The sequence below is a fragment of the Xyrauchen texanus genome, chromosome 9 (genome assembly GCF_025860055.1).
Source record: "Xyrauchen texanus isolate HMW12.3.18 chromosome 9, RBS_HiC_50CHRs, whole genome shotgun sequence".
Lineage (NCBI taxonomy): Eukaryota > Metazoa > Chordata > Actinopteri > Cypriniformes > Catostomidae > Xyrauchen > Xyrauchen texanus.
In genome coordinates, this window is record NC_068284.1 from 28,157,437 (window position 1) to 28,185,022 (window position 27,586).

Below are 27,586 nucleotides of genomic sequence, written 5' to 3' on the forward strand. Positions count from 1 at the left end.
ACAATTAAGTAGGCCTTTTAGAATGCTCAACCACCAATGTCGAACTTTTAAACTTAGATTAACGTTGTCAGACCATAAAGCTAATGGCAAAAATAGTGCATGATAGTCGCACATTTTTATTGTAGTTATGTTAATGTTACATTGAGTCAAACTAGCCTACACTGTTTTAGCATTTCATGAGTTAACATCACCGAAACAAATTTCATCTGCGGCATGATATAGCCTAACATTTAACGAATATTCACTATGATGACTGACCAAATATGAGAGAAGTGATCCTCTTAATCCACTCTTCGTTTCCGCAGGTCTTCAATTCGCTGAGGCGGATTACGCAGCTAAATCAACCTGTTCAGTCCATCTACTCTGCAACTAGCGACGTTAGTTTGGGGAATCGCTGCAACTATCGTTTAAATTAACATCACCAGATCTTCTTCTTACAACCTCTTTAGCAGTCAAGACGGACTCTTGTTTATATAGCAGTTACATATTCTCTAAAATTAATTGATTTCTTCCCCACTTCAATCCGCAGTTCATGGAATTCAAACTTGAAAACCTTGTGGAGAATCATGGTGTCGCGGGTGAAACTGCTTGTTGGTGAGGAAATATCGTATTTGAGAAAGTGGGAATAATACGATTTTTAAAGTGTAAAGCTTTTTTTTGTCCTTCATGTTTATGTTATGTGTTTTCAGGTTAAGAGAAAAGTATGTTAGTGACAATTACCTACTGTAAGCAGAAAATGATTATCAAATATATCGCTTAACCTCAAGTGAAAGTTAGACAGTACAGTTGTAAACATTGTGGTGGTAGAGTTGCAGTGCAAAAATGGTTTAGTCAACCTATTGTTTTTGATAAACAAGTGAATTCATTTTCACTCTTTATTTATTTACACTTCAGTTCACACTGTAACCATAATGTCATAATTGGGTAATCTTTCATGAACTAACAAAGAATAATTATTTTATTTCCACAGCATTTTTTAAACTTGGTGTTAATTGATCTAAATACAATATTTTTTTTTTGTTTATGTTTAAATTCATATTGCATTATGCCAACATATGCAACTTTTATGTTGATTAATGATACTAAAGTGTTGTTCACTTTCATAACTGTATCCCTGGGATGGGTACGGTTGTAAAGGTGTACACTGAAATAAAAATGTTAGCACTTTACATCACCTTTCCATTTAAGGGGTTATAAAGGGATTAATTAATGACTAGTAAGTCATTTACAAATGCATTTATAAATAATTTACATGCAAGTATGACAATTTTTTAAACTGAGACAACATCAAAAGTGTATGTTGGGTAAAAATGTAACATGATGTATTAATTCAAGGCATAACTTCTCTATTCGTTTTAAAAGTTGTTTCAAGTCTGATCAATCTTGGATTTTCTGGAGCACCAACAGCACCACCCAAGAAAGCTACAGGTAATTATATCTCCTCTTAAGTGGGCAAGAAGTGCATTGTGATAGTGTAATCTATATAGTGACCTCATGGTGATCTTCCTGTCTGTTTTCTGATAAAGTAATGCTGTATCTCTGGCACTTGAACTTAAGTTAAAAACAATTCAGGTGTAACCCCAGCGGGGCTGTGCGGTACCTGGGTCAAAGAACCTGATGGAGGGCTTTTCACGTCTCCTAACTATCCTGAGAAATATCCTCCTGACCGAGAATGCATATACATAATTGAAGGTTAGCGAACATCATTTTTGTCCATTGTTAATCAGTTACATTTGCATATCTAACTAGAGGTGTTTGTGCATTTATTTGTGTCATAGCTTCTCCGAGGCAATGCATCGACCTGTATTTTGATGAAAAGTATGCTGTTGAGCCCTCGTGGGAGTGCAAGTTTGACCACATTGAAGTTAGGGATGGCCCCTTCAGCTTTTCTTCTATCATTGGCCGGTACTGTGGACAAAAGAGCCCGAACTATGTGAGGTCAAGTGGACGATACCTTTGGATAAAATTTGTAGCAGATGGTGAATTAGAGGCCACTGGATTTTCAGCTCGGTACAATTTCACCCAAGGTAAGGATTCTAATTTGATCAGTAAGCACATTACACTTACATATTTACAATTAATTCATTAGACGTCATTGCCATGTCTGCGATTCAGTGTTGTGACACATTTTTGGTTCTAAAAGTATATCATACACTGATCACTGTGCAGTTTCAGTCATTAATTTGTCTGCATCCACCAAGTATCAAAAAGTATACACCTTTTTATTTTTAGTTTCGTGCTGGAGATTTATTCTTAGTAAACTCCTCAGAGCTCTATCCACATTTTGGTAAATGCTATGTTCTGTGCTCAGGTCAAATTTGTAGTGCAAGCACACATGCTGCAGCTGAGTGGGGGAGTTCTGTGATGTATCTGATCCCAGTTAATGAAAGCTTGTCTTCAGAGGAGCACACTCGGTCTGCTCCACGTCACAAGCTCTGTCCTCCTGCTTCAGCTTCGCTAAATCTTGTTGGGATTCAATGGAATGGCGAAAATAATTGCCATTGGTTGCAAAAAGTTGAAATTCTTTAGTCACAATGTTATCGAATTCGTATTTCATGGCATCATCCAATGAAGAGTGAAAATGAAAAAGGAAATGGGTGTTGTCTGACCATTTGACTGAGGTTCGAGACAGATGTGATGCCCATCTTGACTAAAGATGGCTGGATTCCATGATTATGTGATGTTAGGGTAAACTTCATTCTGATTACACCAGCCTTTACCACAGCTGCCTAATAAACACTGAGCAGGAATGCTAATCTCCTCTAAGCTCTAAATCCACTCAGTAGTGAAGGAAGCATCCAGCATCACTGCAATCCATGCATCACTACTAAAACTAGGAACAATGCATATGTAACGATTCCCCGTTGTCTGCCCTGTGTTCTCTGTCGCACGTTTATGTCATATTTCCTGGTCTGCTCCGTGTTTTCCGTTTCACCCGTCACCGTTCACGCTCCATGTCGCGTTTTCCTTGTTGTTCGCCCCGTGTTTCACTGTCCTTGTCTAAACTACATTTCCCACAATTCCCGGTCTCCCTCACTGCCTGCATTCATCATTGTTTTCACCTGTGTCTCGTTCAGTCTCCACTTTGTACGTGTATTTAACCCTGATTCTTTGTTTAATCACTGTCGATCGTTGTTTGTATCCAGTATGTTGTCAAGCCTGATCTGTGTATCCTTTACCCGAGTTCCTAGTTCTGTTTTTGTTCCCTCGTGTGTAATCTGATTCATTGTGTTTTCAGTTGCCTGTTTTCCCATCGTGGACTTTTCTTTGTGTTTACCCTTTTATTTATTATATGTTAAATATTCATTGTGTTTTCAGTTGCCTGTTTTCCCATCGTGGACTTTTCTTTGTGTTTACCCTTTTATTTATTAAATGTTAAATAAAACCGCGTTTGGATCCGCACCTCTTGTCCGTCTTATCCTGTGTCTACACTAGACGTTACAGAACGATCGACCAATAATGGATCCAACGGTTATCCGGGCATGCTGCCGCCTCCTGGACCTGAAGCAAGGAAGCTGCCCAGTGGAGGATCACATTAGGGACTTCCTGTACCTAGCGAGCGCCACCGACTATCCTGACTCCTCCCTGGTGGTGTTCTTCCAGGCTAGCCTGACCGGTACGCTCCAGGAGCGGTTGCCGCCGGCGACACGTGGCTGGACGCTCTGTGAGTTCATGGAAGAGACACTTCTGGCATGCGGCTCGCTATTTACTGTGGATGTGGTTGAGGATCCTGCCTCTCCTCCCACGGCGGTGACCCTCCAGTCGTCCTTGGCTCATCCTCTTCCACCTGCCCCACCGGTCAGCGAGCTCACCCCCACGCCTGTCGTCGTCCACGAGCCAGCACGGTCGACTTCGTCCGCCCGGAGGAGGAGAAGAAGACGGGCTTCCGCCTTCCGGCCAACGTCAGCCACGGTCAGCGGGCCAGAGCCCACGCCTGCCCCGGTCTGCGAGCCAGAGCCCATGCCTGTCACCGTGAGCGGGCCAGAGCCCACGCCTGTCACGGTGAGCGAGCCTGTGCCCACGTCAGCCACGGTCAGCGAGCTTGAGCCCTTGCCGGCCACGGCCTGCGAGCCTGAAGCCACGCCGTCCAGGAACAGTGTACCCAAGCATACCACGGTCAACGAGCCAGTGCCTGTAGCCTCGACCGTCCTTGAGCCAGCGCCTGTAGCCTCGACCGTCCCTGAGCCAGCGCCTGTAGCCTCGACCGTCCCTGAGCCAGCGCCTGTAGCCTCGACCGTCCCTGAGCCAGCGCCTGTAGCCTCGACCGTCCCTGTGCCAGCGCCAGCAGCCATGACCGTCCAAGAGCCAGCGCCAGCAGCCATGACCGTCCCAGGGCCAACGCCAGTAGCCAGGACCATCCAACAGCCAGCGCCCCTCGAACCTTCTAGGGCTCTGCTTCCCGAGCCTCCCAGGGCTCCGCCTCTCGAGCTTTCCAGAGCTCCGCCACTCGAGCTTCCCGAGCCTCCCAGGGCTTTGCCTCTCAAGCCTCTCGAGCCTTCCAGGGCTCCGCCTCTCAAGCCTCTCGAGCCATCCAGGGCTCCGCCCCTCAAGTCACTCGGGCCTTCCAGGGCTCCGCCTCTCAAGTCACTCGAGCCTTCCAGGGCTCCACCTCTCGAGTCACCCGAGCCTTCCAGGGCTCCGCCCCTCAAGTCACTCGAGCCTTCCAGGGCTCCGTCCCTCAAGCCTCTCGGGCCTTCCAGGCCTCCGACTTCAAAGCCTCCTACAGCGCCACCTCCCTCGGCTCTGCCTCCAGAGCCTTCCAGAGCTTTGCCTCTAGAGCCTCCTACGGCGCCACCTTCCTCGGCTCCACCTCCTGAGCCTTCCTCGGCTCCACCTCCTGAGCCTCCCTCGGCTTCACCTCCAGAGCCTTCCAGGCCTCCGCCTCTAGAGCCTCCTACGGCGCCACCTCCATCAGCTCCGCCTCCAGAGCCTTCCAGGCCTCCGCCTTCAAAGCCTCCTACAGCGCCACCTCCCTCGGCTCTGCCTCCTGAGCCTCCCACGGCTCTGCCTCCTGAGCCTCCCACGGCTCTGCCTCCTGAACCTCTCATGGCTCTGCCTCCTGAGCCTCTCGAACCTTCCTTGGCTCTGCCTTCCTCGACTCTGCCTCCTGAGCCTCCCTCTGCTCTGCCTCTTGAGGCCCCAGAGCCTCCCTCAGCTCCGCCTCCTGAGCCTCCAGAGCCTCCCTCAGCTCCGCCTCCTGAGGCCCCAGAGCCTCCCTCAGCTCCGCCTCCTGAGCCTCCAGAGCCTTCCTCAGCTTTATCTCCAGAGCCCCTTGCAGCTCCGCCCCCAGGGTCTCCTGCGGCCTTGCCTGCCCCTCCTTCGGCGCCACCACCCAAGTCTTCGACTGCTCCGTCTCAGAAGTCCACCTTGGCTCCGCCAGCTCCCCTAGTGGCCACTCTTCCTCCCAGGCCCCTTGAACCAGCCCTAGCCCTATGGCCACCTCCTAGGTCACCTAAACCTGTCCCTGTCCTGGAGCCACATCCCAGGTCCCCTGAACCGGCCCCTGTTCTGCGGCCATCTCCCAGACCTCCTAGACCTGTCCCTGTCCTGAGGCCGCCTCCCAGGCCTCCTGGAACTGTCCCTGCCCGATGGCCACCTCCCAGGCCCCCTAGACCTGTCCCTGTTTTGTGGCCGCCTCCCAGGCCTCCTCGAACTGTCCCTGTCCTGTGGCCACCTCCCAGGTCCCCTGAACCGGCCCTTGTCAAGTGGCCAGCCCCCAGGCCATCTAAACCGACCTCTGTCCTGTGGCCACCTCCCAGGCCCCCTGAACAGGCTCCTGCTCTACAGCCATCTCCCAGGCCTCCTAAACCTGTCCCTACCCGGTGGACGTCCCCCAGGCCACCCGACCTGGTTCCCTGCACACACCCCCAGAGACTGCTTACCTGCCCTCTCGGCCTCCCTGGTCTGCCTGTCTGCCCTTTGTGCCCCTGTGGACTGTCTCATTACCACTTTTGCCTCCTTGGACTGCCTAATTTCCCCTTGTGCCCCCGTGGTCTGTCTCTGTGTCCCTTGTGCCCCCCTGGTCTGTCTCCGTGACCCTTGAGCCTCCTTGGTCTGTCTCCGTGTCCCCTGTGCCCCCTTTGGTCTGTCTGTTTTTCCCCTTTTCTGGCCCCTCACTCCTTGAACATTTGTTTATCCCTGCTATTTTTTCTTTTCTGTGTCTTAAGACCGTCTGGAATCCGGTCCTTTTGAGGGGGGATTCTGTAACGATTCCCCGTTGTCTGCCCTGTGTTCTCTGTCGCACTATCACGTTTATGTCATATTTCCTGGTCTGCTCCGTGTTTTCTGTTTCACCAGTCACCGTTCACGCTCCATGTCGCGTTTTCCTTGTTGTTCGCCCCGTGTTTCACTGTCCTTGTCTAAACTACATTTCCCACAATTCCCGGTCTCCCTCACTGCCTGCATTCATCATTGTTTTCACCTGTGTCTCGTTCAGTCTCCACTTTGTAGGTGTATTTAACCCTGATTCTTTGTTTAATCACTGTCGATCGTTGTTTGTATCCGGTATGTTGTCAAGCCTGATCTGTGTATCCTTTACCCGAGTTCCTAGTTCTGTTTTGTGTTTTTGTTCCCTCGTGTGTAATCTGATTCATTGTGTTTTCAGTTGCCTGTTTTCCCATCGTGGACTTTTCTTTGTGTTTGCCCTTTTATTTATTAAATGTTAAATAAAACCGCGTTTGGATCCGCACCTCTTGTCCGTCTTATCCTGTGTCTACACTAGACGTTACAGCATATTGCTGAAACCAAATCAGATTTATTTTCTTGCACTATACACTCACTGAGTACTTTATTAGGAACACTATGGTCCAAATAAAGTGCCCGACATGGCCTTCTGCTGTTGTAGCACATCCACCTCAAGGTTCAACATTTTGTGCATTCTGAGATGCTATTCTGCTCACTACAATTGTAGAGTGGTTATCTGAGTTACCGTAGCCTTTCTGTCAGAACAAACCAGTCTGACCATTCTCCGTTGACCTCTCTCATCAACAAGGCATTTCCTTCCACAGAATTGATGCTCACTGGCTGTTTTTTTTTTGGCACCATTCTGAGTAACTCTAGAGGCGGTTGTGCGTGAAAATCCCAGGAGATCAGCAGTTACAGAAATACTCAAACCAGCCCATCTGGCACCAATAAACATGCCATGGGATAAATCACTGAGATCACATTTTTTGATGGTTGATATGAACATTAGAAGCCATTATTTTTTGGTCACACATTATCCATACATATATACAGTGAAACTGTATCCTATCCCAGCTAGGGCCAGCCATTATACGGCACCCCTGGAGCAGATATGTTCAAGGGTCTTGCTCAAGGGCCCAACAGTGGCATCTTGGCTGTGCTGGGGCTTGAACCCCCAACCTTGAGCCTCAACCGCTGAGCCACCACTGCCCCAGCTTCATTATTCAGTCAATTGGCTGATTAGATTATCAATGAATAAGTAGGTGTACAGGTGTTCCTAATAAAGTGTTAAGTGAGTGTATATTTATAAACAAAATATTTATCATAAAACCTAAAAAACTAAAAACTTGTGCCCATTGCTTTGTATTACAATGAATGCATAAGAGATTAAATATCTGTCTGAAATATTATAAAATCTTTTGCACATCATAAATCCAATTAATCAGAGATCTACATACATACATGTTGTTATATCAGAATAGAGAATAATCTAAGCCAAACTGCACCAGAGGTAAGAAAACACAAGAGGATTAATAAGAATCCCTGACTGATTTTAGATTGAACTCCTAAAAGGCTCTGATATGTCCTAGAGAAAATGTGGGAAATTATAGATTAGAACTAGATAGAAAGATAATCTGCAATAGCCTACCAACTCTTTAAAATCAAAATACGATGCAAAAATTAAGAAATACAGACAGGCTCCTGTAAACACACCTTAAAGTTCCACATTTTATTACTTTGCTTCCTGTCGCACTGGACAGCCTAATCTATGTAAGGCTGGTACAGGGATTATTAATCCACGTACAATCATGACTTAAGCTTTGGGACATCATTCTCGTTCTCTAATCCTGTGTGGTTGAGATATTACTTAAAAAGAAAATAACTGGTTGTTCTGGAACATTGGCAGAAGTTCTTCAAGGTCAGGGAGAAAAGTCAACCATGTGTTTGTTTTATCAGTGCTTGTTTTTTAAATCATCACAGAAATAAAATGCACTTTGCTTTTGAAATATTTCGTATGTTCTCAGAAAGAGATGACGCAGTGTAAAGCTGACCATTTTGATATTCAGAATCATATTTTATTTAAAACATTACTGGGTTACTGTATATCAGTAGTTCTCAACAGGTTTTACTCTGAACATCAAGAGGTGACCCAACACTGTTCCAAAATAGTTTATCGCACAAAAGTAAACAAAAATTTTCTTAATATCAAACATTGAAATTTCTTAACATGAGCATAAGACCAAAAATATGCAAATATGAGAATTTGCAAGTGAACCTGTATTTAATATAGTCTGGGTTAAATCTTTTATTACCCAGCAAAGTTTTGTTTTTCCGAGAATGAGAGCAGCATGTTATGCAACCTGTCCATTGGCATCTGCCTAATTTGGCCAGCTTCTACCAAGTGACAGATGAATGTGTGCCAAAATACCATAGAGTTTGATTGGACGTACAGCCATTGACGTCAACAACAGAAGATATTTTAAAAGTTGATACACCTGTCTATTTTGCTGTCCTTACTGTAGTTATATAGTTGGATTATATTATTTACATTTAGTATTGTTGTTGTTTTTCACATGCTGTTATATATGACCTATTTTTGGGATATAAGACCTTGTAACCTTGTAAATGAAACAGATTAAGATACATATATCCTTAATCACTCACTCTCCTCTGTTTATCTTGCAGATCCTGAATTCAAAGACCTCAAAGCTCCACCACCTCTTCCAAGTGAGCGTAGTGTTATTTAAGAACCTACAGATACCTACCAATCAAAGCCAGTACACAATGACGCATTACTGTTCTGTGTTTTCATGGTGCAGTTTGTGAGTTTGATATGAGCGGGCCAGAGGGATATGTGGAGTCTGTAATGGTTGCGAAGGAGGAAAAGGCGCTGCAGTCAGAGGCTGTAGACTGCTGGTGGTACATAAGGGCTCCGCCTGGCTTTAAGGTAAACTTTATTCAGAAGATACTTGCTGTTGGTTATGCCATTCATTTTCTAGGTGACATGTAAATTCTGCACTACTAGGAGCACCAAAAGTTATTACAAACATCATGATTGTTTTCCAAACAGGTTTCCCAAACACTCCTACCGCCCCTTTCATCATGCCTCCCATTTTCCAGCCAAACAGATAGTCCCACACAAAACTCACGCAGAAGTCCAAAGCAGACATGTCAAACTTATAGTTGGAATAGTTTAAACAAAAAGGGAAAATTTGTCATCATTTACTCACCCTTGTGTCATTCCGAACCAGTATGAATTTCTTTCTTCTATGGAACACAAAAAGAGATGTAAGGCAGAATGACACGTGCCGTTCTAGTTCCGAGGTGAAATGTGCACTGTTGGGCAAAAATAGAGTTAAATTTTCTCCCAAACAGGTTTTTAATGTTAATGAGTTTTAAACAAACAAAACCTACCTCCCAAGCCTATCTTGAACCTAAACCTAACTTAAATTGTTATAAAAAGCAAATGTAACATGAAAAATAGTTAATGCTCTGTCCAGTTATAAATCAACAAAACCGAACTCCCTATAGGCCTTAAACCTAAACCCTTTCAGATCATATGTCGACTCGCATGCTATACGGGACTCTTACCTCGGTCCTTTGCATTAAAAAAGCAATGTAATATCTAATTAGTTGAGGTTGAACAACCTTATACACTCACTGAGCACTTTATTAAGAACATTATGGGCCTTATAAAGTGCCCCATGTGGTCTTCTGCTGTTGTAGTCCATTTATCTCAAGGTTCGATGTGTTGTGCATTCTGAGATGCTGCTATTCTGCTCACTGCAATTGTAATGAGTAATCAATTGTAAAATAATTTACCTTTAGTCTTTCTGTCAGCTCTGAACATTCTCCATTCACCTCTCTCTTCAACAAGGCATTTCCATCAACAGAAATATTTTTTTTTGTTTTTGGCACCATTCAGAGTAAACTCTAGAGACTGTTGTGCATGAAAAATCCCAGGAGATCAACCGTTACAGAAATACTCAAACCAGCTCATCTGTCACCAATTATGCCACAGTCAAAATCACTGATATAACTACACTGATAGTTACACCATGCCGATAGTTAGTGTGAACATTAACTGAAGCTGCTGACCATATCTGCATGATTTTAAGCATTGCACTGCTGCCGCTCAATTGGCTGATTAAATAATTGCATGAATATGTTGGTGTACAGGTCTTCCTAATAAAGTTCTCAGTGAGTGTAAATGTAGTTTGTTATGTAAAGCAAACTTTAAAATTTTCATGCACTAAAGTAAATATGTTTAGATTCCCTAAAATAGCATTGTGTGAGGAATAGGTAGAAAAGTAAGCGTTTATGAACTGATATACTGCACTTTAACTCATGATTAGCGTAAAGGGGAAAAAAGTCATTGTTGTTGATGTTTCATCAGGAAAGTGCCACGATTTGTACAAGAAGCTGTGTAAAAATCAGTTTGCAAGAATGTAGGTATAGTAACATGATTCTATGAGTCCAGGTTGGAATTACCTAGAGTAATTGTCTCTGCACATTAAAGAATTTTAACATAAAAAAAACTTTTGTTAAGTTAGATTAAAATTAATAAAAAAATGTTAGTAATAATTCCCATACTATTCCATTCTATCACCACTCTGTGCACTATACTGTGTGTCATTTTGTTGACATGTTGGATGTAGCACTCATGTGGATGTTCAAATCTGGCCTGTGATGTATCTAGAATCTAGATCCCATTCCCCCTTTCTCTCCCCAATAATATACAGTAATAATGTTAATATAATTATGGCTCTACTTGCCACAGATCTACTTGCGTTTCCTGGATTATGAGATGCAGAACTCAAATGAGTGCAAGCGGAACTTTGTGGCAGTGTATGATGGGAGCAGCTCGGTGGAGCACCTGAAGAATAAATTCTGCAGCACAGTGGCCAACGACGTGATGCTGGTGACTTCATTAGGTGTGATTCGCATGTGGGCTGATGAGACCAGTCGAAGGAGCCGATTCCGCATCCTCTTCACCACCTTCCAAGAGCGTGAGTCATTCAACCATTTTTTGTCCCACATCTTGACACATTTCAGTAGCACATAGAGCCTGCTTACAGTTAAAGTCGTCCTTAGTGCCTCACTTAGTCACTTTGGTAATTTAAACCAAGTGGTCTGGAAGTGTGTATTTTGTAACATTGTGTGTTCTTTTGTAATTATAATTTCTCTCTGTTCTGCAGCTCCATGTTTAGGAGACACGTTCTTCTGTCATAGCAACATGTGCATCAACCACACACTGGTGTGCAATGGAATTCAAAACTGTGTCTATCCCTGGGATGAGAATGGTTGTAAAGGTACATCATTTCCTGATTGAACGGACTACTCTAAAACACCATTTAAATAAAATTTTGCAAAAAGTGTGGTAACACTTTATATCAATGGGCCATGGGTGCAATGATTTTATAGTAGGCGTTGATATTCTTGCTGTAGTGGTGATCATGAATTATCACTAATATACGAATGTATAGAACAAGGTGTTTGGTTTCAATAAATCCTTTTATTGCATTGGGGATTAAGCTTTGAATTCTGATATATACAGTATGTTTTTATAGTATAAAGACCTCTTATATGTCAAAATATCAAGGAAAATTGTATTCCTCATGACTAAAAAATAAAATGAAAAATGCTGTTTTTAAATATTGTTTTTAATAAATCAAATGCTCTAATTCAAGATCTCTGTCACAATGTAGTAAAATAGACTATGATATTGATATTAAAATGAGAGATCATATAAATGTTTTTAGTCTGCTTTGTGTTTATGTTAATTAACATGATGTATTGACTCTCTTGTGTTGTCACTTTAAAGTTAAAAGAATGGTGCTGCTCTAATTGGTGGCCTAACTTACCCAGTCCTAGTTACCTAAAATTTGTCAGGTCTCCATGCTCATTCACAGCATATATTACTGTATAAAATAAGCCTGATGGCCATTAAGCCATACTGAACTTTTATGTACAGGTTTCTAATATTGGCAACACTTTAAATGGATAGTTCACCCAAAAATGAAAATTCTCTCATCATTTACTCACCCTCATGCCATTCCAGATGTGTATGACTTTCTTTCTTCTGCTGAACACAAACAAAGATTTTTAGAAGAATATCTCAGCTCTGTAGGTCCATACAATGCAAAATGGTTTAATAAATGTCTTCTGAAGCGATCCAGTTAGTTTTCGGTGAGAACAGACCAGAATGCAACTCATATTTCACTGTACATCGTGACAGCAATCCTTGTGGCAATCATGATTTCAAGCTTGATTACACTTCCTATAGCATCATCTAGCACTCTGTGCATGTGGCAAGCACTAGAAAGTTTAATCAAGCTTGAAATCATGATCATGTCTGGCGACTGCAATGACAAGATATACAGTGAAAAAGAAGTTGCATTTTGGTTGATTCTCAGCCAAACACAACTGTATTGCTTAAGTAGACATTGCTTAAACCACAAGAGTCTTATGGATTCTTTTATGCAGACTTTATTTTTGGAGCTTTTGGAGTTCTGGTCACCATTCACTTTTATTGTACACACCTACAGAGTTGAGATATAATTCTAATAATCTTCATTTGTGTTTAGCTGAATAAAGAAAGTCATTCACATCTGGGATGGCATGAGGGTTAGTTACTGATGATCTTTGGGTGAACTATCGATTTAAGAAATGGTTCACATGTGTCTACTTTACATTAAGGTACAGTTTCATAGGCTACTAATGTTGAATAAGTATTATATGCAGTTATAACATATGAGGTAAAATTGCTTACTGTTTGGAAAGTGTTGCTTGAAAGTCACCCAATAATTCATAATGCAATTGTAAATGAAATATGCATCATTAATGAACCCCTTTATAATCCTTTAACAAAGGGAACATTAATGTAGAGTGTTACCAAAATGTACTTTCAAAGCTCTAAAAATGTATTCATGAGCAATTTAGTTTTCGTCTGCCTGCCAGTCATTGTAAGTGTTTGGGTTTGCTGATATTGGATTGCTGACATGTCTTTGGAGGGTGAAGTTTTGAGAGAGGGCATGTGTTTGAATGGATCATGGTGGTGTAATTTAGTGTCTGGTCATTTAAAGTCTGGCAGAAGCTAACAAAATGTCTGAAATCACTTGCAGTACCTTAGTGTAAAGTTAAGGACATTAAGTACCTTACTCAAGGTCAGGCTAATGAAAAACAATATAGAGATCTCAGAAAGTCTTCTGAGTGTCAGTTCTGGGTTTTCGTCTACTTAGGATGGAACCTGCAACTATTACAGTAGGCTACCCCACTCCATGTATTTACCTTTTGTAAATTCAGTGTTAGCTCTTTAGTTTTGTAAATGAAGAATAGCGTGCCTTAATATTTATGCTACTGTTGATATTCTCACAGAAAAAAGAAAAACAACTATCCTGGACAACCTTGACAATACCAATGTGACCATTATTGGAGTGACCTGTGGATTGGTGATTATCCTGCTCACTGTGTCAATAATTATTCAGATAAAACAGCCCCGCAAGAAGTACATTATTCGCAGGGACGAATTTGACCCCACCTTGCTGCATGAGGCCTTTGAACCCCCACACTATGAGCTGTGCACAATAAGGCAAGTGGCCTCAACTGATGAGGTTTTACCAGAGGACTTCCCCAGACTGCAACGTACCTCTTCCAAATGTGTCCATGGTCACCACTGTGGCTCTCAGGTGTCCAGCACTCGAGGGAGTCACAGCGATCTCAGCATGCGTGAAGCGGCAGACATTCTCCCAGAAATGCAGGTGGCTGCACAACCCCCGTTCCCCCGGCAATTTACACCCACTGGCCGCAGGAATATTCTAGTGATGAAGCACAGCTACTCACATGATGGGTCTGAAGAGTGCAATCTGGATGATGAACTAGATTATGGACCCACTACCAGTCATGGGAGAGCAGCATTGGAGAGAACTGTGCATCGGTCAGTATCTAATGACTTTTGATGGTTTTCCATGCATGTGAGACTCACATATCAGCCCAGCTTTTGGATAGATTGTTTCTTTATTGTTTAAAGTCTCTGTTTTATTTGTGGTAGTCATGCACCTTGTTTAGTCACTCCATACATATGTTGACTGTTTTGCATGTATGGTTACAAATCTATAAAGGAATATCAATAAAAATGGATGTACATACTACATACAGTATATGAATATGTGAACCATTACACTGTATTACTGTCTGTTTTCCTGTTTTGCATATAATTGCTCACTTACTTTTATGCACTTTTACGCATTTATTTGGATTTTAATTCCCTCCTAATATTGTAAAAGGATATTAGGATAAAAAGATAAAGGCTATTGGGATTGCATATGATTAATGTAAATACACATTTTATATTCATCCTGATTTGGATGAATGTCATTTTATTTAAACATGACATTCAAATGGAATGTAATGTCATTGCTGCTGTTTATTCTCACTATTGTACTTTTTTTTTAATGTGGAACTAGCTTCTCTCTTCTTTGTGCTGTGTGGTTTAATTGTGTTTATGTGATTATTTATTTGTATTGTCATTGCTTTAATGCCTATGTGAGAACATTTGTGCTACTTTTATACTTTATTGCCCTTCATGCCATTGTTTATCATATCACATTATATACACATTATATATCAAAGTATAATACACACAAGTACAGTTGATATGCTGTCTCATTTTCTTTCTTTGGGTCACTGCGTTTCATTAACATAGCATCTTTTGCTGTAGTGTCCGTACTCTTAGAAAATAAAGCACTTTTTGGCCTACATCATCAAAATCCAAGCAAAACAGCTCTTCCTCCCTTTATCAAAAGACTTAAAGTAATATTCCTGGTTCAATACAAGTTAAGCTCAATCGACAGCATTTGTGGCATAATATTGATTTTGCAAAGAAAAAATTCAAAAATCTGCCAGTGTGGTACAAGGAAAGAGAATGGGGCCACTCCGTAAACATTAAAATACTCACTGTTTCAAAAGTATAGCCACACGACGTAAACAATATGCTTGTTAACGTGATTTTAGTTCAATAAAATCACTTACTAACCTTTTCTGTGTTAAGTTATAGCCAATTGAAGAGTAGCGTTTGTGTGCCTGCTTGTGGTAAATTACATGTCTATGGTAAATGACGGGTGCTATGAGAGTGGAACTAATGACGCTGCAGTCTGTGTATCACGTTGGACACATTTGTTGATACACCAGTTCTCATGTGTCACGTTGGCTTTCTTGAAATAGGCTGATTTTGAAGTTTTGTGATGGTTTTGAATCAACGACTTGACTCTACATAGTCCGAATGTTGTCTTTAACTTATTGAAATGCTTTGTTCATCACTAGAGTATCCGGACACTTTTAAATTATCAGCTGTTAAAGACTTCAAGCTGTCATTGGATGAACAGTGAGGTCCAGCTTGTTCTCATTTCAGTATGTCTGACTTTGACGTAAGGTCAAATACTTTAACGGAGACTAATAGTAAGCAGGGATCATGTAGTGAGGGTGCTTTTAAAAAACGACTCGGTATTATTGCAACTTGTGTCGTCGGAGGGTCATTGGTTGCTCTGTACGCAGTAACTGGACCATTTATTGCACCAGCATTGAGGAAAATTTGTCTTCCATTCGTTCCTGCAACAAGGGCACAAATTGAAAACGTCCTTACGGTTTTGCAAACCAGATCAGGGTCCTTGGTGGATATTGGCAGCGGAGATGGACGGATAGTGAGTTGTTTTCATGTGGCATGGTGTACTATGGCATTCAGTAACAGAACACAATTGCATTATCTGATACTATTACGTACCATAGTGCAATTATGGTATTTTTGTAAGAGTGGATAACTACAGTAGAATTTGATAATAGCAGATCTCAGTATGTTTCGGTTTGAAAACTAAATGATCGTTGAACCAACAGTTTTCCAAATCTTGCATCTACAGTATGTGTTTCTGGTTTGGTGTAGGTTATAGCTGCTGCAAAACGAGGCTTCAAGGCAGCTGGCTTTGAGCTGAACCCATGGCTGGTCTGGTACTCTCGTTACAAAGCCTGGAGGGAAGGTGTTCAACACAGCACATCTTTTTATATTTCAGACCTTTGGAAGGTGAGTAGGATGAGCTTGCTCTCCTTTCATGTGCTTTTTAATTGTTATAACTTTACAGATCTGCATGAAATCATGATGCATGTGTTATGTGTCAATAGTCTCTTTGATTGACCTTCTTTAACAGGTCAGCTTTTCAGAGTACACCAATGTGGTCATCTTTGGGGTTCCTCAAATGGTAGGATTGTCTTCTTCATCAGATGTTTGAATATATAAACTAGATAGACACCATATTTGGCGATGAGTCTCCCTAATAATGTTTTATCTCATCTACAATCTGTTCTAATTTTTCACAGATGGAACAGCTTGAAGTCAAGCTCCAAACAGAGCTTCAGAGTTCAGCTAAAGTAGTAGCTTGTCGCTTTCCGTTTCCTACTTGGACCCCCAATGGCGTAGCTGGCGAGGGAATTGATACTGTGTGGGTTTATGATGCCAAGACATTCAAACCTCTCAAAACAAACAAAAAAATTCTGTTAAAGACTACGCAGTAATGAAAGAGGATAACAAATGCTGCTTCCAGAGCAATGATGCACTGACCAACATTTTGTCTTTATCATACTGTATATACAAAGATCAGCCATAACATGAAAAGCACCTGCCTAATATTGTGTAGGTCCCCCTCTTGCCGCCACAACAGCATCAACCAAGAATAGTATTCTGAGATACTATTCTTGGTTGATAACAATTGTAAAGCTGTTATTTGAGTTACTGTAAACTTTGTCAGTTCAAACCAGTCTGGCCATTCTCTGTTGTCTCATCAACAAGGCATTTTTATCTGCAGAACTGGATGTCACTGGATGCTTTTTGTTTTTGGCACCATTCAGAGTAAATTCTAGAGACTGTTATATGTGAAAATCCCAGGAGATTAGCAGTTACAGAAATACTCAAACTAGCCCATATGGTGCCAACAATCATCCATGCGATTATCTAATCAGCCAATCATGTGGCAGAAGTGCAGTGCATAAAATCATGTAGATAAGTCAGGAGCTTCAGTTAATGTTCACATCAACCATCAGAATGGGGAAAAAAATTATCTCAGTGATTTGGAGCGTGGCATGATTGTTGGTGCCAAACGGGCTGGTTTGAGTATTTCTGTAACTGTTGATCTCCTGGAATTTTCACATATAACAGTCTCTAGAATTTACTCCGAATGGTGCCAAAAACAAAAAACATCCAGTGAGCATCAGTTTTGTGGACTGAAATGCTTTGTTGATGAGAGAGGCCAACAAAGAATGGCCAGACTGGTTCGAACTGACAAAGTCTACAGTAACTCAGATAATCACTCTGTACAATTGTGGTGAGAAGAATATTCTCTCAGAATGTGATTCTGATATGCGGGTTGGCACTGTTTTGGCGGTACAAGGAGGACCTACACAATATTAGGCAGGTGGTTTTAATGTTGAGGCTGATCACTGTATTTTTAAAATTGTGTTGCTTGATGTTTTTTATTCTATTCATATGTCCCTTTGTTTTAGTAAAGAGAAAAATAAATAAGTAGTTTTTCTTTTCTTTTGTCATATGTCAAAGTCTGGTTTTATAGATTTTCTCAGAGACAAGTAGTAACCGTATTCCGATAAGAACAATATTTTTCATGTTGTTATATAAAGGTTCCCCCATTTATCCTACAAAGAAGTTTAGATATGTGTAAAGTTCTGAGCACAAATTGATTCAAATGCTCTTGCAATTCTTCTTGAATAAGAGCTATTTTAACCCAAATTATTATTTGAATAATACACATTTACTTGAATGGGAATGTACAGTTTTATACTAATAAAATAGCCAGATATGTACATATAGAAAGCATAACCAATTTAATTCCTATTTAACAACCCTATTTACATTTAACTTGTAAATGTAGCATTACAATCCTTAATTGACATCACATATACACAAAGTGTGTGTGTGTTTGCACATGCCTCTGGAATGTCAAGATTCACACCCCCAATTAAAGGGATAGTTTACCCAAAAATGTTCATTTTCTCATCATGCCATCCCAGATGTTTATGACTTTCTTTTTGCTGCAGAACTTAGAAGAATATCTCAGCTCTGTGGGTCCATGCAATACAAATGAATGTTGGCCAGAACTTTGAAGGTTCAAAAAGCACATAAAGGCTGCATAAAATTATCCATACGACTGCAGTGGTTAAACCATATCTTCAGAAGTGATATTATGTGTGTATTAGAAACAAATCAATATTTTTAGTCCTTTTTTACTATAAATTCTCCTCCCTGCCCAGTAAGGAGCACTTTATAGTATATTCCAAAATGCACGAAAATGTGTATTGCATTCATCATGGAGTAGGATTATTACATGATTCTTAATCATATGGTTACATAATGCGTAACGGTTAAAGCTCTCTTCATGTTAGCTATTATTCGAACAAGCCCTTTACAGTCAAACACATTGCTGTTTCTCATTTACAATCCAGTGCAGCCATCACCACTTGAAATGAAAGTGCTTGAAGTGTCGAGCTCTATGCGCGTGCGTGCTGATCTGCCGTAAATCGTAACTTTAGCCGCAAATTCTTTGGCAGCGGCAGCGGATCCAGAGAGGCCACAAACCTTTGCAACAAACATGTTCATCCGAGCCACGATAGTCGACCAACAAGTAGCTTGATCAGCGCTATCCGTGAGCACGACGCGAAAAGGAGGATCCCATTCGTCATGCTGTATTTTAGTGTCGTTGTGAGCTAGCTCATAGTGTGTTTTGTTCCGCGGTGTGTGTGTTATGCGCTGACTGTAAAAAGGACAGTGCGTCACCGTACAAGATGGACACTGCCGAAGAAGGTAAGCTGTCTAGACACGGCAGCACACTGTTCGCTGTCTGTTTATGTGATCTTTGTTTTTAAATGTACATTGGCACCATGTACATTGTACGAAATAATGTTTGTCACTACATTATGTTTTAGTTTGGGTGCTTAACCAGCTTTAATAGTTTTTTTAAATATAATTTGTGGCCCCCTGCTAGTTAACGAGCTAAAGTGTTTTACTGCCTGACGTATCTTTAGTATACCTGTCATCCATCAAGCAGATCTAAATAAAGAGAAAAATATGGACCAACTCGATTTTGGCCTTACAGCTTGTCGAGTAGAGTGTTATAGCATTATAAAGCTTGTTAGTCTAGTTTTAGCCACCATCATGAAATGAGCAACTATAATATCCTAGATATATTATATTACATTAATATATAATTAATATAACTGTATATTAGAAATTACTGTCAACTCCAAGTATACCAGCTGCGAAACACTGCCTACAGTGAGGACTCGTTGATTTTTTTTTTTAACTTTGTGTGCCATAGTGACCTTTCATTGTTATTTAGGTTGGTTTTATATTGTTATTATAACTATAGGGCAAAAGATGATCACATGATTGACTGGTAGAATAGTAGACAATGGGCTAATCTGGCATGTATTTACACAGTTTTGCCAATGTAAATCATAAGTCATAAAACCTTATAACCAATAAAGCTGCATAACCTGCACCTATATGGATTTTGTTACAACATTTATATGAGCAGGGAATCCCTTGCTGTGAATGTTAAGAGTAAAATTATTGTCAGAGATAACAAATGATTTTAACATGTATTTTGCCCATCTTTTCTTGCAGCTGATATATGTAGGGTGTGTCGATCTGAGGGAACTCAAGACAAACCTCTCTACCATCCATGTGTGTGCACAGGAAGTATTAAGTTCATCCACCAAGAATGGTAAGAGCTTGTTTCATTCAGTGATGAATTAAGCAATAGCTAAACATAATATGTATCATGATACATTGTGCATTGGAACTACAGTTTGAGGGAATATTAAAGAAGTTAAAATGACCTCCAAAGTGTCAGATTTACAGTTTCCATTGATATTAGACTTAAAAATTAAATATGACAGATGGGATGACCGTAACTTACTTAAAGCACAGGCTTAACATTTAGTCTGCCTACACCACATAAAGGCACGTTATACAGTTGAAGTCAGAAGTTTACATGTACCTTAGCCAAATTCATTTAAACTCAGTTTTTCACAGTTCCTGACATTTAATTGTAGAAAACATTCCCTGTCTTAGGATCACTATTTTAAGAATGTTAAATGTCAAAATAGTAGTAGAGAGATTTATTTCAGCTTTTATTTCTTTCATCACATTCCCAGTGGGCCAGAAGTTTACTTAATCTTTGTTCATATTTGGTAGCATTACCTTTAAATTGTTTAACTTGGGTCAAGCATTTTGGGTAGCCTTCCACAAGCTCCTCGCAATAAGTTTCTGGAACTTTGGCCCATTCCTCCAGTCAGGTTTGCAGTCCTCCTTGCTTGAACATGCTTTTTCAGTTCTGCCCTCACATTTTCTATCGGACTGAGGTCAGGACTTTGTGAAGGCCACTCCAATACCTTGACTTTGTTGTCCTTAAGCCATTTTGCCACAACTTTGGAGGTATGCTTGGGGTCATTGTCCATTTGGAAGACCCTTTTTTGACCGAGCTTTATCTTCATGGCTGATGTCTTGAGATGTTGCTTCAATATATCCACATAATTTTCCTTCCTCATGATGCCATCTATTTTGTGAAGTGCACCAGTCCCTCCTGCAGCAAAGGACACCCACAACATGATGCTGCCACTAGGGATGGGCATCGTTAAGAAATTATCGATATCGATGCCATTGTCGAGTCTGCTTATTGATGCGATTCCTTATCGATTCCTGTACCATTTGCTGTACACTTACAGGGTGGCTTTGAGAGTTGTTGGCTTTGAATGTCTAATTTAAAGTGGTTTTAGAGAATGAAAACCAAGTGTGCAATATCAATACAGAAGTTGAATGCATTGAAATTTCTAAAAAAAAAAGTAAACATTTCTAAAACAAAGCTTTGTATTGTAATCACACTTAGTCGACTCGTGTGTGCTAAACTATAAAAGAGTAAACAACGCATCATGGTTTACATTTTAACTTTTATTGTGTGTTCACAAAAACTTCATCAATTAATCATTTGAACTTTTTTTTTTTTTTACCTTTATTTAATCAGGAGAAGGCTTGTTTAACATTGCATACGGAGAAAACCGGCGTGTTTTGTTCAGCATGCCGCTTTTGGGTGAAAAAGGACTGCTGCTCTAGTTCTATCATTTTCGGGACAATTTGGACGAATTCGGAAGTCGGAACATTGGCTCTCGGCTCTCGGGGTCGGGGCTGTCCGATTTTTTTTCAGGACGTACTGGTCACCCGTACAGACTACTTGATAACAATATTGTAAGCATTTCTCCCACCTACCGAAATTCGACCTGCTCTACTGTCATGAAAGGGTGCAAACCTTTCACAACGAACCTCACAACCTTGCGATGACATTCGTTCACCCTTTCCTCTGTCATCTTGGCTCCCTGAGCAGCTAGCGTGAAAGGGGTCTCTCTCGCTACTCTCACCAGGCTGTCTGTCACTGTCACCATCTACAATGAATTAAACGAGCGAATATTTGCACATAATTTGACTATTTAGTTAGAAAAGATCATTGGTTACTTATCTAGAATTAATGTTTTGATATAACTTATAAGCCTACCTACCATTGTTTGTGGAGCGCAGGCTGTCAAATATAGTGCACTCCTGGTATTTAATGCCATGTATGTTATTTAAGTGTTTGAGCATATTTGTTGTGCTCCCCCCCTTACAAGCGAGAACTGCTTTGCAAAGATTACACTCAATGTTGCTGATCGTCTTTTTTTGTAAAATTAAGCCACACTCTCGATCGTTTACGTCTCGTAGCCATCGCGCTTTTGGGGGATTTAAAAATCCAGTCGCATACTGTAACGTCATGCCGCGACGCGGGAATGGATCCAGTCGCATACTGTGACCGACGTCATGCCGCAACGCGGTAATGGATGGAACGGAACATTAGGAATCGTTAGTGGAATCGTTAACGTGTGGACGTGTACGATTCCGATGGATCGGAAAGTTTGGAACCGGTTCCAAACCGGAACCTGGAACTGATTCCCAAGCCTAGCTGCCACCCCCATGCTTCACAGTTGGGATGATGTTCTTCGACTTGCAACCCTCACCCTTTTTCCTCCAAACATAACGATGGTCATTATGACAAAATAATTTGATTTGTTTCATCAGACAAGAGGGCATTTCTCCAAAAAATAAGATCTTTGTCCCCATGTGCACTTGCAAACTGGAGTCTGGCTTTTTTATGGTGTATTTGGAGCAGTGGTTTCTTCCTTGCTGAGCAGCCTTTCAGGTTATGTAGATATAGGACTCGTTTTACTGTGGATATAGATGCTTGTCTACCTGTTTACTTCAGCTTCTTCACAAGGTCCTGTTCTGTTGTTCTGGGATTGAATTGCACTTTTTGCACCAATCTACATTCATCTCTAGGAGACAGAATGCATATCCTTCCTGAGCAGTATGTTGTTTATACTTGCATACTATTGTTTATACAGATGAACGTGGTACCTTCAGGCATTTGGAAATTACTCCCAAGGATGAACCAGACTTGTGGAGGTCCACAAAAGTATTTTCTGATTTCTTTTGATTTTTCCATGATGTCAAGCAAAGAGGCACTGAGTTTGAAGGAAGGCCTTAAAATACATCCATAGGTACACCTCCAATTGACTCAAATCAGCCAATTAGCATATTAGAAGCTTATTGGCTATTTTCCTAAAGGCTTGACATAATATTCAGGAATTTTCCAAGCTGTTACATACTTGCATGGCCCACTGGAATTGTGATATAGTCAATTAAAAGTAAAATAATCTGTCTGTAAACAATTGTTGAAAAAATTAGTTTGACTACAATCTAAGTGTATGACAACTTCTGACTTTAACTGTTAGTTTACTGTGCCTACTATAAAATTGACAGATGGTTTAAGCTAATTATAGCAGTTAACTAAGCAGAACGCAATGCCTGGTGTAATATAAATTTGTATGTGTATATATAAAAAAAAAAAATATATATATATATATATATATATATATATATATTACACTCACCTAAAGGATTATTAGGAACACCTGTTCAATTTCTCATTAATGCAATTATCTAATCAACCAATCACATGGCAGTTGCTTCAGTGCATTTAGGGGTGTGGTCCTGGTCAAGACAATCTCCTGAACTCCAAACTGAATGTCAGAATGGGAAAGAAAGGTGATTTAAGCAATTTTGAGCGTGGCATGGTTGTTGGTGCCAGACGGGCCGGTCTGAGTATTTCACAATCTGCTCAGTTACTGGGATTTTCACGCACAACCATTTCTAGGGTTTACAAAGAATGGTGTGAAAAGGGAAAAACATCCAGTATGCGGCAGTCCTGTGGGCTGAAAATGCCGTGTTGATGCTAGAGGTCAGAGGAGAATGGGCCGACTGATTCAAGCTGATAGAAGAGCAACTTTGCCTGAAATAACCACTCGTTACAACCGAGGTATGCAGCAAAGCATTTGTGAAGCCACAACACGCACAACCTTGAGGCGGATGGGCTACAACAGCAGAAGACCCCACCGGGTACCACTCATCTCCACTACAAATAGGAAAATGAGGCTACAATTTGCAAGAGCTCATCAAAATTGGACAGTTGAAGACTGGAAAAATGTTGCCTGGTCTGATGAGTCTCGATTTCTGTTGAGACATTCAGATGGTAGAGTCAGAATTTGGCGTAAACAGAATAAGAACATGGATCCATCATGCCTTGTTACCACTGTGCAGGCTGGTGGTGGTGGTGTAATGGTGTGGGGGATGTTTTCTTGGCACACTTTAGGCCCCTTAGTGCCAATTGGGCATCGTTTAAATGCCACGGCCTACCTGAGCATTGTTTCTGACCATGTCCATCCCTTTATGGCCACCATGTACCCATCCTCTGATGGCTACTTCCAGCAGGATAATGCACCATGTCACAAAGCTCGAATCATTTCAAATTGGTTTCTTGAACATGACAATGAGTTCACTGTACTAATGGCCCCCACAGTCACCAGATCTCAACCCAATAGAGCATTTTTGGGATGTGGTGGAACGGGAGCTTCGTGCCCTGGATGTGCATCCCACAAATCTCCGTCAACTGCAAGATGCTATCCTATCAATATGGGCCAACATTTCTAAAGAATGCTTTCAACACTTTGTGGAATCAATGCCACGTAGAATTAAGGCAGTTCTGAAGGTGAAAGGGGGTCAAACACAGTATTAGTATGGTGTTCCTAATAATCCTTTAGGTGAGTGTATATATTACACCTGGCATCGTGTTATATGTCAGTGGAGTGTTGCTTCTGATATCATAATTTAGTTAAACTTTCTTTTGGGACCAGCTACTTTTTTAGATTTGTGCTCCTCTTGTGTGTACTTTGCTCAAGCTGGATGGAAAGAAGCAGAAACACCCATTAATTTGATTAACTTAAGTTTTAAATGCCTGAGTTGCACTAAGACAAGCTAACTTGTTGCCTTTTGTCCTTATAATGGTGACCAGCTGTGGAATGTCATCTTTGTCATGTTCCCTTGTGGAAATGAAGCAGGATTTTCTGTGCTTTACCACACTTCGGATCACTCACCCTCACCCCTTTCCGCTCACCCTCTTGTGTTTTTGCAGCTTGGTGCAGTGGCTTAAACACAGCAGAAAAGAGTACTGCGAATTATGCAAGCACAGATTTGCTTTCACGCCAAGTAAGTAACCCATTCTCATTACATTCTTCAGGGGAGGTTTGACTGTGAAAGGGCTCTATACAGCAACAAAAGCTTCGAACGGCCTGTTCAATAAAAGCAATTGTAGGCTTTACTGGTATAGGGTTCTGTGGAGTCATGTGATTTTAAAAGCACTTGTGTTGTTTGATGTTGATGCTCTGTACTGGGGTAAAATTTGGTTTTTACAACACCCAAAGTGAGTCATTGGTGCATGACCTCCACTACAGTGTGAGAAAAATGTTTAATCTTTTATAAAAAAGAATTTAAACTGGCTAAGTTTTTCAAAAAGTATTTAGAGAAATGTAAACACCGGCCAGTTGTAAAGCATTAATTTCAGTGCATGGAATATCTAATTTGATACTGGCTGTGATTGCATACATTTGCTTTGATGTAAATGCTGCATCCTTGTTTACATTTGTTGTTTGGTATCTGTGTTAATTTAAACAAAATATTTTTTTTTTTTTTGAGAATATGCTTAAGATGTACTTCTGCCATGTGTTTTTAATTTTTGTTCTACTGTAGCTGTAATAAAAGGTTTTATATTTAAAGGGTTAGTTCACCCAAAAATGTATTCTCTCATTTACTCACCCTAATGTCATCCCAGATGTGTATGACTTTCTTTCTTCTGCAGAACACAAATTAAGATTTTTAGAAGAATAACTCGGCTCTGTTGGTCCACAAAATGCAAGTGAATGGTGGGCAGAACTTTGAAGGTTCAAAACGCATATAAGTAATCCAGTGGTTAAATTAATATCTTTTGAAGCGATATGATCAGTGTGGGTGTGAAACAGATTAATATTTAAATACATTGTTACTTTAAATCTACACTTTCACCAGCCCTCCTATGAGCGTTCACGAGAAGAGTTCTTCTGTTTTTTTCTGATTCGCATTCTTCGTGCATATCACCACCTACTGTGCAGGTTGGAGAAAAAAATACAATTGAGGGATAAAACAAAGGAAAATAATAAATTAATAGTTGCACAACAGCCAAGTAGATGGCTTAAATATTTTTTTTTTCTTACCCACACATTATAACGCTTAACCACTGGAGTCATATGGATTACTTTTATGCTACCTTTATGTGCATCAAAGTTGGCCACCATTCACTTGCATTTAAAGGACCTTCAGAGCTGAGATATTCTACTTAAAATCTTTGTTTTTTGTTCAGCAAAAGAAAGAAAGTCATACACATCTGGGATGGTATGATGTGAGTAAAATATGAGTAATGTTTCATTTTGTGTTGAACAATTATTCCTTTAAGGCATTTCAGAGCCATTATATTGGAGCAGGATGTAGGCCTATATTAACTGTGAAAATAATCCCATAATTCTAATAAGGGTAACTTTAACCAATTGTTACTTTTCACAGATTTATTTTTATTATTTAGACACATGTTTGTCAAGTGTTTTGATATTTTTGTGTAAGTTGTAGTGAATTCCTCATCTCTTTTCCTCCTAGTTTACTCTCCAGACATGCCTTCACGGCTCCCAGTGCAGGACATTTTTGCTGGATTGGTCACCAGTATAGGCACGGCCATACGATACTGGTTTCATTACACGCTTGTTGCCTTCGCCTGGCTGGGGGTTGTACCTCTAACAGCATGTAAGTGATGCTCTAAAGTTCACAATCTGAAACGCTGTGAGTAATACACTGTCTTTATTCCCATTCTGCGCTTTTTATACTATGTTGATTACGTAATTTTCTCCTTTTCCAACAGGTCGCATCTATAAGTGTTTGTTCACTGGTTCAGTAAGCTCCCTCCTGACTCTACCATTAGACATGCTCTCCACGTACGTACTAGACAGGAAAGCGCTCAAGTTTTCTCCTTTACATGTTCATTTACTTTGTGCAGTCTAAGCATAATGGGTTATTTCATTCCTCACCGTGGTCTCAGGTTCAGCTGTGGCCAGAGTTGTGTGGTGCTTTGTAATGGTAGGATATTTCAGAGGTGATGATCAGTGCTCAATGTTCATCCCCTGCAGAGAGAACCTGCTGGCCGACTGCCTGCAGGGCTGCTTTGTGGTGACCTGCACTCTTTGCGCCTTCATCAGTCTGGTGTGGCTGCGGGAGCAGATTGTTCATGGTGGAGCCCCTTTATGGTTGGAGCAGAATCAGCAGCAACCTGCCAATGCAGCAGGACCAGCCAATGAGGTATAATATGAATGTTAGCGCTAGGGATGGGGAATCTGACTCTATATACTCTGACAATAGATATCTATACCAGTAGAGATTTTGCTATACCGTTTATACTGTTGTAGATTTTTATGCATAGCTATTGGTGAGCAATTGTTGCTTTATGTTATTAACATGAGAGAGAGCGATGAACATTAAGTAATGCAAAAAATCATAGTAGTTTGTGTCCCAAACGAGCCAAGATGAGGACGAACGTATGATGGGCTGTCCAAAAATTGTCTACGTTCACTTCATTTGTAAGTGCCTCACTGTAATCTCGATTTTTGCTCCTGCTTTTTTTGAGGAAATAGAAGGGACGAGTCGATTCATTTTTGTATTAATTAACATTATGCCAACAAATACTGTTGATTGACCATCCAAAAAGATCTGGGATTTGATTAGAAAGATGGAAAATAGGGGAGTTGGTCCTCAAGTTCAACATATTAAACATCAAATTACCCTATTAACTACAAAACAGGAAATCGCAAATAAACTACAGTCTTTTGAGAAGAACTCCTCACTATAAAAATT

At 40.8% G+C, this 27,586-nt stretch overlaps 3 protein-coding genes across 4 annotated transcripts in view; all 3 read left to right on the forward strand.

Moving 5' to 3' along the window:
- The first annotated feature begins 353 nt into the window (after positions 1–353).
- On the forward strand, positions 354–15,153 carry LOC127648870 (neuropilin and tolloid-like protein 1). Of its 2 annotated transcripts, none has more exons than XM_052133681.1 (9): positions 354–594; positions 1,363–1,428; positions 1,558–1,692; positions 1,779–2,027; positions 8,869–8,910; positions 9,003–9,130; positions 10,964–11,192; positions 11,382–11,495; positions 13,561–15,153. In XM_052133681.1, the coding sequence occupies exons 1-9, from the start codon at positions 567–569 to the stop codon at positions 14,139–14,141; spliced, it is 1,572 nt and encodes a 523-aa protein (XP_051989641.1). In that variant the 5' UTR covers positions 354–566; the 3' UTR covers positions 14,142–15,153. The 2 variants fall into 2 exon arrangements, with proteins under 2 accessions (XP_051989641.1, XP_051989642.1); XM_052133682.1 differs by having other exon boundaries at positions 1,573–1,692.
- Positions 15,154–15,367: 214 nt separating this feature from the next.
- On the forward strand, positions 15,368–17,729 carry LOC127648880 (ATP synthase subunit C lysine N-methyltransferase-like). Its single transcript, XM_052133694.1, has 4 exons — positions 15,368–15,881; positions 16,118–16,255; positions 16,380–16,430; positions 16,549–17,729. Exons 1-4 carry the CDS (start codon positions 15,594–15,596, stop codon positions 16,741–16,743), a joined length of 672 nt encoding a protein of 223 aa, XP_051989654.1. The 5' UTR covers positions 15,368–15,593; the 3' UTR covers positions 16,744–17,729.
- A 1,047-nt stretch (positions 17,730–18,776) lies between these two features.
- The window catches only part of LOC127648866 (E3 ubiquitin-protein ligase MARCHF6-like), a 32,419-nt gene continuing 23,609 nt past the window's right edge, over positions 18,777–27,586 (forward strand). The window contains exons 1-6 of the mRNA XM_052133674.1: positions 18,777–19,039; positions 19,862–19,961; positions 24,792–24,865; positions 26,342–26,485; positions 26,601–26,673; positions 26,866–27,034. Coding sequence (XP_051989634.1) covers positions 19,021–19,039; positions 19,862–19,961; positions 24,792–24,865; positions 26,342–26,485; positions 26,601–26,673; positions 26,866–27,034 — 579 coding nt within the window. The 5' untranslated portion in view covers positions 18,777–19,020. The remainder of the gene's footprint in view (positions 19,040–19,861; positions 19,962–24,791; positions 24,866–26,341; positions 26,486–26,600; positions 26,674–26,865; positions 27,035–27,586) is intronic.

Excerpts from the sequence above, each read along its gene's own strand:
- LOC127648870 (XM_052133681.1), top strand. The coding sequence starts at position 567 with ATGGTGTCGCGGGTGAAACTGCTTGTTG. Across the intron at positions 595-1,362 it reads GCGGGTGAAACTGCTTGTTG|TTGTTTCAAGTCTGATCAAT; the intron begins GTGAGGAAATAT and ends TCGTTTTAAAAG. Across the intron at positions 11,496-13,560 it reads GGATGAGAATGGTTGTAAAG|AAAAAAGAAAAACAACTATC; the intron begins GTACATCATTTC and ends ATATTCTCACAG.
- LOC127648880 (XM_052133694.1), top strand. The coding sequence starts at position 15,594 with ATGTCTGACTTTGACGTAAGGTCAAATACTTTAACGGAGACTAATAGT. Across the intron at positions 16,256-16,379 it reads ATATTTCAGACCTTTGGAAG|GTCAGCTTTTCAGAGTACAC; the intron begins GTGAGTAGGATG and ends CTTCTTTAACAG. Across the intron at positions 16,431-16,548 it reads TCTTTGGGGTTCCTCAAATG|ATGGAACAGCTTGAAGTCAA; the intron begins GTAGGATTGTCT and ends AATTTTTCACAG.